This window comes from Papio anubis, chromosome 1 (assembly GCF_008728515.1).
Source record: "Papio anubis isolate 15944 chromosome 1, Panubis1.0, whole genome shotgun sequence".
Taxonomy (NCBI): domain Eukaryota; kingdom Metazoa; phylum Chordata; class Mammalia; order Primates; family Cercopithecidae; genus Papio; species Papio anubis.
The window spans coordinates 55209628-55224857 of record NC_044976.1 but is presented as its reverse complement, the minus strand read 5'-3'; the positions used below and the strand labels follow the sequence as shown (position 1 = coordinate 55224857).

The window sequence follows — 15230 nt, the reverse complement described above, 5'->3', positions numbered from 1 at the left end:
CTAAAAACTGCAAAGTAGATAGGAGGTACCCTGGGTTTAATTCTGCCTCAGATACAAATAAAGAGTAAGAAGAATGTTTAACCAAGGTTAGAGTTCTAGGCACATTTCATGCCTTCTATCCATACCCAAGTCACTGTGAGTAGGAGAGAGGCAAGAATTAAGATGTATTCCAGAGAGTGATTCTCATGACAGTCTATGGAATGCAATCTGGGTACACAGGGAAATGAAGATGGGAGGGAATAGTAGAGAAACAGTGTTAAGACCCATGAGGCTAAAGCATTGCTGGAGTTGGGGCACCAGAAAAGGCAAGTGGGTAAGATGAAAAGGGGTGTCCAGGTGTAGGGTACTTGAAATTGATGTGTTGGAGATGGTTCATTTATTACTCATAGCAAGGTCTAAGGTGTATCTATGGAAATTAGTGGCTAAAGTAGGGTGAAAGATGAGACCATTAGAAATGAGGCCAAAGTGTTGGAAAGATTATCTGCATGGATTTGGAATTTGCTTATTGTCATGAGAGTAGTAATAGAGAGAGAGGAGTGAGCTGGGTGCTAAAATCTTTAATAAATAAAAGGGAGTGATCAGGAATATTGTGGAAGGCATCAATGGAAAGCAGTAGGTTTAGTTTAATATGCCATTTGCAGGAGTTGGCGTTATTGATGAAGAAAAAATAATTTGAAAGCAGTAGTGATGAGCTAAGAAAACACTTTACTCCACTTTCTGACCCAGGAATAGAGAGGAGTGTGGAAGGAGAAAGCTATGCTTGCGAGAGCACGAGAAGAGCCATGTCTTCAGGAGAGAGATGAGTTTGAGTTAGAGCAAAAAGGTAGAGGGCAAGTTCATAGAAGAGATTGAGGACATGAGGAATTTTGCAGACTGAGGGTTAGGATGGTCAGGGAAGGGTGAGAAATGGGATTCAATTAGTGATACTATAGAGGTCTGTGGGGAATAAGGCCCTTTGTTACAGACCAGTTTCATTTTCTCATGGTGACCAAGGTAAATGGGGATGTAAGTCTCACTGTCCTGATGTTTTAGGGGAAGACGAGTCATTGGCTAACTATTGCCTACCACTTGGGATGGAGGCTTAGGCAGCATTAGTGGTAATGCATGGAGTATTGAGGTGAGGAAAGCATGTGGTGTATGAGGACCATTAAGACTCTGGGCTGCCTTTGCAGTCTGCAGTGGGCAGCATCATGGCTAAGGGACAGCAGGTGGCATATGTGGTTGCAACTAGAGGAGTCACAGTCTCACCAAGAGCACAGGACAGGGGCTGGGCACTTAGGGACTTTGTAACACTTAACTGAAACCTTACGCCCCATGTGGTATTACTGGCCCCATTTTACAGATGCAGAGAGATTTAGTAGCTTGTTCAAGGTCACACATTTAATAAAGCTGGTATTCTTGCTCACACCCAACCTGGAGATGAAAAGTACTCATTTGACCTGACAGATAATGGAGGTGCAATGATTTTTTTTTTTTTCCTTTACTTAGGAAGATTTTAATCTTTCTAACCTTAAGCTTTAACCTTAACTGACAACTGCGGTGTCAGTTCAGTTCTGTTGTTCCTACCCCTTCATAGGAATTAATCATTGGTACCAAAAATACAGATGGTTTCACCATTATTATAGTTCTTATAGTAGGGAAGGTTGAATTGAAGCCCTTTTATTCATGAAGAGTGACTCAGATGCTATATTTAATCGACTTCTACTTCTTTCCATCTTAGATAGGATTTGACAGCTACTACTGCCTCTGTTCCTGGGCTCATAATTTCTTGGCTTCTGCAGCCTTCTCTTTGCCTTGGATTTTGAGTTTACATATTCCTTAAGGCTCTTGGATTTGCTTACCACAGAAGAATGTTCAGACTTGTGATAAACCGTTGCCGTTGACATTGCCATTGTTTCTCCCTGTGGAAGGCAACAGTTAGCAATGTGCAGACATTCAGAAATGAGATAACCTTTATTTTCCAATTAAGAAATGTGCATAGAAATAGTATCTTCTCCTTTTGGAACTTATTTTATGTATATTTTTATGACTACATTCACTTACCAAGTCACTGTTAACTTATCAAGCACCTGCAGTCCTTGTCCAAGGCAGCTTGCTGTGCGGTGCAATGAATGCCATTGTACATAATAGGCAGAGAGTGGTGACATAGAGAGGGTTACCTAGCAGCCCATGGCAGCAGGGTAAACTCAGGAGAGGACGGAACAGCTGTCTGTGCCATGCTTTATAAAGCAGAGATCAAAACATGTGATTTGACACAGAATTTATTATCATTTGCAAATTTACTTTGAAAGGATATAATACTGAGTTTTGTTATTTGGTTCTGCATTTTCCCATCATCTCTTAAATTACATTAAATCAAAAGTACCTTGAAAAATCCAAGATACATGGTCACAATGGCCATGTAATTTATTAAAATGTTTTAAACTATGCCAATTATATTAAGTAAAATGTTTTGCTCATGTCAGTGTAAATAATAAAAAGTCTGAGAAAGTGTCTTAAAAGCCAATGTAAATTGGCTTCCTGGGATTTTTGTTTGTTTCAATGGTGTGATTAGAGCTACATTTTTAACATAATCTCTAAAGTAAATGTGACATATACAAAATTGATTATGATCTTTTTATGAATTAACAGAAGAATTTTAAATTAGAACTAAATTTATAAGAAAGGCATATTTGTCAATATATTTGTATATTTATTGCGGAATAAATAAAAGCAGTCATGGAGTTATACAGACTTGGATTTAAATTCCTGTATCACTCTCTATATAAACTGGGGAAAATTACTTAACCTCTCTGTTAGTCTATCTATAAAACAGGGTCAGTAACAATTGCCTAATTGGTGGGGTTATTGTGGAAATTAATTAAGGCATCACGTATAAGGGTTGTTAAAAAGGATGATGAGGATAGGAAAAAAATATAGTTATCAATTCTCTGAAACTAGCAAAGCGGAAAATATCTTCCCAAGAAGAGGAGGTTACAGCATTTATACTCATGTGATTAGGTATTAGCTTGTTTCTAGAAAATTATTAGCCAAAATAGTTTCTAGACCCACCAAGCAAATTCTTGGGTTAGAGGAGTCCCGAATAGATCATATGGGCCCCAAAGCCAGTTTGTATGAGTTTTATTCCCAGCTTTGACACTTGCTGCATGACCTTGGACAAGCCACATAGGCCCTGCCTCACTATCCTTGTCTGTATTCTGAGAATACATGGGTTTAAGTTAGTTAATGTATATGAAGTGCTTAGAACAGTGCCTGGTATATGGTAATATCATGTGTTTGCCCATTTTTGTTGTTATTATTATCATCATTATTCCTTAGATTCCTGTAACATAAACATTGAACAAAAGGCAACTGTTTGATGGAGTCTTTTTTCCTAGTGACTAAATACATTCATCTAAATATAACAATGCCACACTTAAAGAGCTGAGATTCAGACTTCTAACTGTTTTACTCTGGTCTCTTCATTCTTCTGAAATAGCAATGTCTTTGTTTTTCTTGGCTGCTACCTCCTTGGTTAATTTCCATATCAAAAAGATATACCCCTTCTGTTTAGAGGACATCACTGTCTTTTATCTCAGGTTGTTCCCACAATATCTCTGGCATTGTTTTGGCCTGTATTTCCCAGATGAAGTATTTGAGGCTTGCCCAGTATAAACCAGAAGCACCAGGCTATGTTCCGGGCTATTTTTAGGGCTGTCTGTTGACATGATAGCAATTAGGTCATTTGTTTCTGAGGGCATTCTAATCTGCTTTCACAAAGATGACACAGGAAAAAAATTAAGAATCTGCTGAGTTACGGTTCATGTATTATGTGAACCAGCTAACTTTTCTAAATATCTATGCACTGATTCATTCATTCACCAAGGATTTTCTGGGTCACTTCTGCCACTGCTGGGGATACCAAGATAAATAGGATACTGGCCCTGTCTTAAAGGGGTTCTGAAAGACTTGTGAATTAAGGATTCATTCCTTCACCACATTTTTATCGAGGCACTGGCACTACAGCAGTGGGCAAATACTGAAATACAAACAAAGTATCTACCTGTAAGGAGTTTACATTCTGATGGAGGGAGACAGACCATGTGCTGGGTTTTGATAGGTGCTATAAAGAAAACAAACCAGGCTGCGTTAGCCAGTGTGTTTTGTTGTTGTTCTTGCAGATAACCAAATTTGTTATTGTGAATGTGAATGGAAAAGGATTTACAATAAGTTATTTTAGGAATTTCCAGAACTGGCAAGAAGCTTATATGCTAGAGCTAAGGGAATGGGGCAGTTCCTATGTGAACCCATCAGTGCTGCTACCCACCGCATAGCACAGGAACCTCTGCCACAGCTGCTCCCCAAAGCACATGCTATCCCCTGAGTGGCCACACCCTCAGGGGCTCATTTACCAAGCTATGGACACCTCTGTTGGGCAAATTTCCAGATGAAACAGTGCCTGGGCGTGGTAGTTCCAAGCTTCCCAGGCTCTGTGCTAGGGGAAGTCTCACTAGAAAGGGTTGGATGGGCCAGTGTATACCCAGGGTAAGGTAGGTAAAGAGTGAAGGAGAGATGCTGCCTTACCTAGACTGGTCATGAAAGAGGAATCAGTTAAAAATTGCCTTTAGCTGCTCACCAGGAAACCTATCAGTAGTTCCTCGCGCACTATGAAGATTAAGCCCGATGACATTACGACTTGGCCTCTCCTTTCTTCTCCAGTCTCATATACTGCGCACTGGTGCTTCATTTATGTGAAATTGCTGCTGCTTCCCATGTACATCATGCTGTTTCCAAGGTTGTGCCTTCTGTGTTCATTCTCCGGACTGCCTTCCTCTATTCTTTGCTTGGCTGTTTAAGCTGGGGAATCCCCTCTAGGAAATCTGCTTGGCAACCGGGTTTGCATCACAAGCCCCTTTTCTATGTTCCCTCCACAGACTTTCTGCCATACATCTCACAATTCTCTGTATTATGTTAAAACAACCAATTTGTGTCTGTCTCCTTCACTTTCTAAGTTCTGAAAGGTCAGGGTTGCCTCATTCATCTTTGTAACCCTAGTGCCTAGTGCATAGTAGGCAACCAATAAATATTTTGAGATGACACGAGTTAAATTTTGAAGGAGCAGGAATTTGCTAGTTCAAGAAATTAGAGAGAAAGATGAGCATTGCAGGCAGCACATTCAAAGTTACAGCTACGTGAAAGGGCAAAACAGGTTTGGGAGAATGTCAGCAATTTGGTGAGGCTAGAAGGAAGAAAACATGTTGGGGGGAGGCCCAATGTGATGCTGGAGCATTAAGAGGGTCAGGATTAGGATGGCTCTTATGTGCTAAGCAAAAGAATTTGAGCTTATCTGAAAGCTTTGGGGATGCTAAATTGAAGGTTTTAAAACATGTAAGGGACTTACATGACCAGATTTGTTTTTAAAGAGGTTTGTCTAACAACTGAGTAAATGGTGGATTAGAGGGGCTCAGAATTGAAGCAGAGAGACCATGAAGAAGTCATTCCAACAGTAAGTGAGAAAGAATTGAAGGGAGGGGCTCATGGGCTGCTTAAGAGTTCAGATCAGTGGGATTTGGGGACTGACTAGCTGTGGCAGCTGAAAAATGGAGCATGGTTTTAACCAGAAGGACCCTATGGCCACTTCCCAAACCATCTTCATGCAGTTTTCCTCATGTCCTCAAAACTGAACTTCCACCTATTGGTGATGGATAATACAAAACAAAATGCATCACATCTATTTCCCATCGATTGTAAGGAAAATAAAATCTAAATATTAGTGCCGGAAGAGGCTTTGGAGATCACCCAGTCCAACCTCTAATTTGATGTATGGCTGAGCTAGAGAAAAGAAATTACTTTTCTACTGTAGCTCTGAAAATCAGTGGTAGGCACTGAGTCACCATTGTATCATCTGCTTAATTCTCCACATAGCACTCTGTCTCTCATATTTTCTTGTGTAATTGCTTATTTTCTGTCTCTCCTTGACATTAGAACAGAGCCCTTGACTGTCTAAAACAATGTTTGGTCTGCATGTAGATACTTAATGAACATGTGTTGAAAGAGTAGAGAGCCAGGTATAATCAGGTTTGCTCCCCGCTGAACCAGTGATCTTTGCACAGGACCTTGGTTTGGAGGTTATCAAATCCGTAATTCTATTCCATACTAGGGCTTTGCTTAATTAATCCTACAGAGACTAAAATCTAAGCAATAACATTGTACAGTAGTTCTCCATGTGGCTTCAAATAGTGAAGAACTGAAAATAATCATTATATTACTTAAAAAATATTAACCACTGACAAACTCATAACCATTAGGATGGCTATTGTAAAAGAAAAAAGTGTTGGTGAAGATGTGGAGACATTGGAACCCCTGTACACTGTTGGTGAGAATGTAAAATGGTGCAGTTGCTATGGAAAACAGAAGGGAGGTTCCTCAAAAATTAAAAATAGAATTATCATATAATCCAGCAATTTCACTTCTGGGAACATACCCAAAAGGACTGAACATAGGGTCTCAATGAGGTATCTGTACACCTATGTTTATAGAAGCATCATTCATAATAGCTATGATATGGAAGCCACCCAACTCTCCATTGATGGATGAATGGATAAACAGGATGTGTTATATATACACTATGATACATTATTTAGCCTTAAAAAGGAAGGAAATTCTAACACATGCTTCAACATGGCTAAACCTTGAGGCCATTGTAATAAGTGAAATAAGACAGTTATAAAAAGACAAATACTCTATGATTCCTCTTATACAGTACCTAGAATAGTCAAATTCAGAGACAGAGTATCGAATGAGAGGACAGAATATGGACTTGTTTAATGGATATGGAGTTTTATTTTTGCAAGATGAAAAGAGTTCTGGAGATTGGTTGCACAACAGTGTGAATCTACATAACACTGCCAAACTGTACACTTAGAGATGGTTAAGATGACACGTTTTGTGTGTATTTTACCACAATATAAAAATATTTATCACTGAGGTGTGTATGTCTGTTATCTCATTTGAGTCTTACATTAACCCCGAACTGCTGTCAGAAATATAAGTTTCATTTTATAGTGAGGAAAATAAGGCTCAACAAAGTGACGTGAATTGCCCAAGGCACATAAGTGGAAAATGGATAAGCAGAGTTTCACACTCAGATCTCCTGATTTCACGCCCAGTGCTGGCTTTTGTCACGTCAGGGGAGAGAAAGTATGGTTGAATTAACTTGCCTGCTGGCTGTGTGTGTGTGTATGCATGTGCATGTATGTGTGTGTTACAGAGATAGAGAACAGAGATATGAAAAGGAGGGAGAGTGCATGTACTTAAGCTCCGAGACACTTGCTTCATGCTTCTTGTTCAATTTCCCTCCCTTCCAAAATCTTCAGAAGGCAGGTGTGAGTCAACTGTAAATATAGAGAGAAAAGGTTGCCCAACATTTCCTAAGCTAGCAAAATCAGAAGTCCCTGCCATGGACATGGTCTGTGTACATGAAATTAAAAACCTTTAAGAAGATCAGGAGAGGACAGTGGCTCTTACTTTTTGCAATGGCTCCATTAGACATTATCCTACTTCCTATGAAAGCAAAAGATGACAGAACACATTTACAAAATCTAATGCGGTCTAGTGGGAGGAAGAAGAACCAGCAGGAAGAGCATGGAGCAGGAGTTAAGCCTACACCTACCTGGCCAGACAGCCAATCAATTCACTGTATAAACCCAGTCATGCTCCTTCCTCTGCCACAAAGGTTGGGCTCCCATTACTACCGTTATTTTCATATACCACATTGGAGCTGAATTTGGAGGGAAGAGCATGATCATTTTCCAAGGGGAGTTAAAAATGCAAGAGGGTCATCTAGCCTCTTATAAAGAACTTTTATTTATCATGGGCCTACTATGTGTCAGGCACTGTAATGGACATTTCACTTATAATGGCCCTAATCCTGCTACTGTTTGATAACTTATTTTTATGAGGCACTTAGAGGGAAGAAGATCAAGTTCCCCAGAGTATTTCCATAGAGGATAAAGAGTGGAGTCTTCATATGAACATAGGTCTATTTCCAAAGTTTGTTCTTTTCTCCATACCATAGTGTTAAGTTCAACGGCTAAGATATAAAAAGCTAAGGAAGTACCAAGGAGACAGGAAAGAAGTTAGCTGTGTCTGTCATCCACAGGTGAAAGCTTTATTTTATTTTATTTTATTTTCAACTTTCATTTTAGGTTCAGGAAGTAAAGGCACATGTTTGCTACATGGGTAAATTGTGTGTCACTGAGGTTTAGTGTATGAATGATTCCATCACCTAGGTAGTGATCACAGTACCCAATAAGTAAGTTTTCAACCTTTCTCCGCCTTCGTCCCTTCACCCCTCTCATAATCTCCAGGGCCTTTTGTTTCATCTTTATGTCCATGTGTACTCAGTGTTTAGCTCCTACGTGTAAGTGAGAACATGCAGTAGTTGACTTTCTGTTCATGTCCTTTGTCCATTTTTTAATGGAGTTTTTTTGCATATTGAACTAAGTTCCCCAGGTGAAATATTGATGGATTAGTAGGCAGTGAAGTGCAAGAAAGGTGTTGACAAGCTGATGGGGATACATTTTGTGAAGCAAGAACACAAAGCAAACTCCAGGTGATAGAGAGTAGGAGGGTCTAAGAAAATTGTAAACAGTTCTGTTTGGTTTAAGGGTAGTTGTGTTTGGCTGTGGTTGGAGATCATAATTCCACCATCTTTTGAGCTAGTTGGGACTGCATTGTGAAGAACCTTCAATTCTGTATAAAGCAGTTTGGAATTTATTTTTATAGGCAGTGGGGAGCCATCAAAAGTTTGTATCGAGGGGTTTCTCCACTGTTTTTAGTACTATCTATAGGTGTTCTTTATATGCGGTGATAAAATTGAACATCCCTTGAGTGTTTAAAAAAGAGATAGTGTTTTCATTCTATCTCATATAGACAATAGCATTGCTGGCTAACATTGCCCAGAAGCAGTTGCATTGTATCAGCAGTTGCATTGTATCAGCAGTTAGAGTCCCTTAACATGGTGAGATCAGTGAGATCTAATCACACTGGCTTTTTTTCTTGGAATAATGAGACACTTGTTTTTGTTGTTGTTGTTTATTTTTGTTGTTTGTTTGATTATTCTTTGCTTTAGGAAGGGGTAAGAAGCTTCAAGGAACTTCGAGCCAAATTTCAAAATCTTGATGCTCCACCTCTTCCAGGACCTATTAAACTCCCAGCAGGAGTTTCTCCAAACAGTGACATTGGAGGCAAACAGTCAACTCAAATTTTGGCCAATGGGAAACCCCTCTCATCCAACCACAAGCAGCACCCACCACACTGTTCCAGTAGTGAGTCCCGGCCTCTTCAACCTCAGAAAATAAAGTTGGCTCAAAAGACTGAAATTCCGAAATGTTCTAGCTCCCCAGGGCCTCTGGGAAAGTCCACTGTATGTTCTGCAGCAAGTTCACAGAACACTTCTCTGCTGTTAGAGGTGACTCAGTCAAATGTTGAGATAATCACTAAGGAGAAAGTAATGGTAGCCAATAGCTTCAGAAACAAACTCTGGAACTGGGAGAAGGTTTCATCTCAGAAAAGTGAAATGTCATCAGTCCTTCTCCTTGCCAACTGTGGAAGTAAGGCCTTCCATCTGGAAGGGCAAAAAGGCATGGGGCTTACTCCAGAGGAACCCAGGAAAAAGCTGGAAACAAAAGGAGCCCAGACTCTTCCTTCCCAGAAGCACTTGGTGGCCCCCAAAATATTACTTAATGTCTCTGAAGATCCCTCTTTTGTAATTTCTCATCATATCAGGAAGAGCTGGGAAAACCCACGTCCTGAGAAGAGCCCAGCAAGCAGCACCTACCAGCCCATCTATGAGTGTGAGCTTGCCAGCCAGGCCCCAGGTAACAAATGTGATCCCCATGGGACAGGGGCTAGGAGGGGTCATCATGTTTTTCTATTTTAAAACCTGTTGACTCAGAGTGGTTATGTATATGACCTGGGCAATGTTGCTCCAGACTTTCAGCATGATATTCTAGGCCCATTTGCTAAACTGTAATCTTGGGTTTGAGTAAAGTGCTTAATCTCCTGGAATTGCTTTGTGAGATAGCTTTTGGAAAAACTTGGATTTGAATCCTAGCTCGACTTCTTACAAGTTGCATGAATTTATATCTATATTGATTCTTAGAGCCTGAGTGCTCTCTTATAACTCAAATCTGTCACCAGTCGTCTGTCTTGGTAAACAACACAACTATCCTCCTAATTTCTCAGGCCAAAACTTAAGACCCATACTCTATTTCCCTTCTCCTCCCTCATTCTACACACTGAATCTATCAGCAAACTCTTGGTTTTGCCACCAAGCACTTGGTTCACCTCAGTATTATGTAAGTTATAAAAGGATAAAGACTGGCTGGGCACAGTGGTTTACGCCTGTAATCCGAACATTTTGGGAGGCCAAGGTGGGCAGATTATTTGAGGTCAGGAGTTCAAGACTAGCCTGGCTAACATGGCAAAATTCTGTCTCTATTAAAAATACAAAAATTAGCTGGGCATAGTGGCCTGTGCCTGTAATCCCAGCTACTCGGGAAGCTGAGACACCAGAATTGCTTGAACCTGGGAGGCAGAGGTTGTAGTGAGCCAAAATTGTACCACTTCACTTCAGCCTGGGTAACAGAGCAAGATTCTGTCAAAAAAAAAAAAAAAAAAAAAAAAGATAAGGACTGTCTTTTTTTACTACCAAATCCCTAGCACCTAGAAGAAAAAGGCCAGATTGAATGAGTCCTTAAAAAAAAAAGTGTTGAATGATTAAGTGGATGGAAGGGTGGATGGATGAATCTCCTTACAACCTTGTATGGTTTCTGTTTGTACTTGGAATAGAATCTAAACTACTTGCTTTGTGGTCTTCATGGCTCTGCATGCTGGTCCCTGTTTTGTGTCTGACTTATCTCCTACCTCTCCTCCCCTAGCTCTCTGCCCATAGTCAACACACTAGATTTCTTGCTGTTCCTTAAATAGGCTTTGTCAAGCCTCGGGCCCTTTGCACTTGCCGTTCCCTCTTCCTCAAAAACTCTTTTCTTTAAGATTTTGTAGCTGCATTTAGGCCTAAGTTCCAAAAAAACTTTCCAAGGTTAGCTTTCTCTAACCTCTCTATGTAAAGTACACTGCCTCATGATCAACAGTTCACACTTGTCATCCTACCTTATTTCCTTCATAGAACTAATGGATCTCTGTAATGATCTTGTTTATTTGTTTACTTGTTTATCATCAGTCTCTTGTTATTAGAATAAAAATTCTTGAAGGTAGGATTATACAAGTTCTTTTTCTCAACTCTATCCCTACTTCCTAGAACACTACCTGGAATATAGTAAATAAATAGTTATTGATGAAGGGATGAGGAAGAAGAAAAGACAGATGGGAAGAAAGATGTATGGGAAGAAGGACGGACAAGAGAAAGGAAAGAAGAATGTATTATCTACCAGATGGAGCTATTGAGATAGTTAAATGAGATAACGGATGTAAACTACTTAGCACAGTGCCTGGTAAAAACTCCAAGCCCAATTAGTAAGTGATAATTAATATTCACTATGTCTTCTTCCTGATTTGATAATGACTGAAGTTTTTGACAACGCTACTTGTAATTAAAGCCTAGGAAGAAAGGAACTTTGGGCCTGAGTTTCTGGGGATGTAACCCGCTGTGGGTGAAGCAATAAGGAAGCTTTCCCTCCCTTCCAGCTTGTGGAGGAGAGCATAGCAAGTCTCCCAGGGGTATATGCAAAATGCTAGGCCACTTCTTAAGTTTTTGCATGGATGGCCCATGTAGTCAACTACTGTCTTACATAAGTCAAAAATCAAAGCAGTTGGATTACATAAGATTTTGTGCTATTTTCAGTGTAAAGGGCAGATATGATTTTCATATATAATATTGGACTTTCTGTTGGAGTTGGATTTAAGACTGCAGAGGACAAATATATATAAAATTGGAACTTTCCTGGAAAATTCCAAGACACAGGTGCCCAGATATCATAAAGTCAGTCTTGAAGCCAGTCCTAGGCTGTGAGCCCTGGAAATCCCAGATCAATTCTTATTCCTCTTTGTAGAGCCAGTATTATTTGCATGTCATAAGTGCTTGAAAAATCCTTTCAGTAGTCACAGCCTCTCTCCTATGAGGTAGGCCCTGTGCTTGGCGCTGGGGGATCAATACAACACCATCTCCACCCACAGAAGCCCACGTTTAATGGGAACATAGATCAGTACCTCCAATGTGCCATGATATTGAGGCAGTGGTATTAACAATGTGCTACGGGGATACAAATCAGAGGTTGATTCTGGCCTTCATTCCTGTGAGAAATCAAGAAAAGCTTTCTAGAGGAGGTGTCTTGGAGCAGAGCCTAAAAAGAATGAATTGAAGTTTGTCAAAAAAGGGAATAGTGTTCCAGAACCAAGAAAAACATGAACAGAATTTTGGATATATGAGAGCTTTTTAAGGCTATCTAAATCAAATCTGGAGAATGGAGAAGCCAGTGATACGTGTGAAAAATATTTGGGCTTTAAGTGGTGGGAAGCAAGACATATAATATGCCAAACAAAGAATCTAGAAACACAGATGGGTGCCTTGTGGTGTAGAAATGGCAGAGATGGAGTGACCGATTTCATGCTGAGGAAATCCTTAAAGCAGCAGCATGGCAACTGATCAGGTTTATATATTGATCGGGGCACTCTAGCTGTTGGGTGGAGAATCGATTGGACAGGACTGAGATGGAGGTAAAGAACCAGTTTTACCCAACAAGCTATGACATGAAAATAATCATACCTACTTTTTTTACTATCTGTGTTCAGAGAAACAGTCAGATGTCAGACATCGCCACCTTCCCAAAATGAAGCCACTGCCCTCCATCAACTCCCTGGGTCCTCCTCCCCAAAAGCCTTCAAGACCTACCGTCGTGAACCTCCAGGCCTTTCAGAGGCAGCAAGCTGCTGTTCCCAAGACTCAAGGGGAAGGTAAGGAAATGCACAGGACCCTACACATGGCCAACCAGGAGTCACCTCCATCTCTACATCTTCTCCCAGGTGACCATGCAGCTGCTGTTTTCCATGAGGCTGGACATCCATCACTGCTTATTCTCATCTAGGGGCTGTGGCAGCTTGCCCATGAAATGACGTCTCTGTGGGAATTGGCCCCTTATCGCTCCTAGACCAGCCCACTTCCCCTGAGAGCACTGCATTTGATCACTGGGAATCTGTCCAAGAGGAAGAAAACAAAAAGTTGCTGAGCAGGGAGTCACGGAACCTTTGTGTTTCCTGCAAACCTGTGTTGTCAACACAATCCATTGGTGCGGGAGAAGTGGGGAGGGAGTGAAAACGGAGAAAGTCAGTGTGAACTTGACATGAAATCCTTAGCCGGGGTGGGGGGTGGGGGGTGGCCTCAGGCCTCTGTGATCTGCTTTTGGTAATTAATTGAAAGCCTACAACCCCCAACCCTCTGATCCCTTCCAGAAACTGAAACATCTTTGGAAGCCATTTTTTCTGTGCTATTTTGTGTCTTCTTTTACTGTTTAAAGGAACACCTCTCATCCCTCATCACTCCCACCACAATCTGATCTTGCTGACATTTTAAATGCCTTAGCTTATGTTTGCTCTAATGAAACACAAGATGAACATACACTTTGGGACAAAATGTACTGCTGTGTTAACATTTATTTTACTGTGACCGTCAGCACCAGCAGATGGCAGAATCACTGAGAGAGCTAGCACAGTCTTTGTTCGTTTTAACTGCTTTGGGCAACTTCATGGTTAAATGCCTCTAACTTCATGATTCTCAAACTTGAGTGTACATCAGAATCACCTAGAGGACTTGTTAAAACACAGATTGCTGGGCCCCGTTCTCAGTTTCTGGTTCAGTTGGTCTGAGTTGGAGCCTGATAATTCGCCTTTTAACAAGTTCCCAGAGGGTGCTAATGCTGCTGGTCCAGGGACCACACTTTGCGAACCACTGCTACAAGTCATCTTAAGTCTTATCCTAAAAGGAAATTCTATATGGGGAGATAGGCTCTTATAAGTATAGTTTACTGATATGGCCAGCTCCAAATCAAAGAAGGATCAATGTGATTTTTACAAACATTAAATCATTCAGGCCTCAAATAATCTCTCTGAATGAGAAGAAGGTTTATCAGACAACATAGAAAAAAGTACTAAGTCTTTTGTAATAAAATGGGCTTCTGTACTCGCTAGCTATTTAAGTTTGGGTTTGTTAATCACTGAGCCTCATTTTTCTTATCTATAAAATGGGGATAATTTTCCTTATCTGTAAAGTGGGGTACCACTGATCTCTTAGGATTAGTGTGAGGATAGTGAGATATGATGCCAGGAAAGAGCTTAAATAGTGCTTGGAACACCAGGGAGTGCTCTGTAAATGTGCAAGGTTATTTCAAAGGAACATTGAGCAGCAATAATCCCTGTACCATCTCCTGTGATGGAAATGAGAGATTAAGAGATAAACCCCACAGGGGTTCTGGTCTTTAAGGAGGTCAAAGTCTAACGCAAGAGATTGTATCCATAAATAAGAAATTGTACTGTAAAGTGTGGGTGAGTACTGCAATGCAGGAACAGGTATCCCCTGGGTGCTGGGGTGGAGGTAAGGGATGTTTCAGGCATAGGCAAGCTTCCATTCTCCACATTACCTGTGGGGTCACATCATTGCACAAGCATCATTCACTTTAACCAGGCTGCTGCAAACACCTCTTTTTCACTCTGCCTCTTTCTGTTGCAGTGACTGTGGAAGAGGGCTCCCTGCCTCCAGAGAGGTAAGTACATGCTCCTCAGTTGTGTAGGAACGTAGCCCATCACAGGGGCTACTTAGCCTGCTCCAGAGCAGGCAATTAGCACAAACCAAGAATCTGTATTTCTCAGAAGGGTTTCAGAAGGAGTGATTTATAAGCAGCAAACTGCAACTTTTGTTGTAAACAAAAGATTAAATAAATTATATTTAACATGTGCTGACGTTAAGTTGCAAAGATAGTCCTCACAGGTACTTTTTAAATTATATAGTTGGGTTCAGTAAATTGAAACATCACCCTTCATAGTCATAAATTGAATTAGAGGCTAAAGAATGCTCTGGGCAGCTGGTGTGATATCAGGAATCAGTAATGGGATAAAGGATGTTCTATTTTTGGTGCACTCCTTCTAAGGATTTTGCCATAGAAGTGTCAGTTCATTAACTCACTTAACCAAATAATATCTATTGAGACCTTTGATGTGTCAGGCACTCAGCTGGCTAC

At 40.6% G+C, this 15230-nt stretch overlaps 1 protein-coding gene across 5 annotated transcripts in view; it reads left to right on the top strand.

Moving 5' to 3' along the window:
* The window catches only part of FYB2 (FYN binding protein 2), a 95501-nt gene that overhangs the window by 16302 nt on the left and 63969 nt on the right, over positions 1–15230 (top strand). For all 5 annotated transcript variants that reach the window (XR_001905430.2, XM_017961863.2, XM_017961865.2 and 2 more), the window contains exons 2-4: positions 9113–9860; positions 12793–12954; positions 14723–14756. Coding sequence is in view for 4 of the 5 variants with exons in the window: in XM_017961863.2 (XP_017817352.1) it covers positions 9113–9860; positions 12793–12954; positions 14723–14756 (944 nt within the window). In the remaining variant the exon portion in view is untranslated. The remainder of the gene's footprint in view (positions 1–9112; positions 9861–12792; positions 12955–14722; positions 14757–15230) is intronic.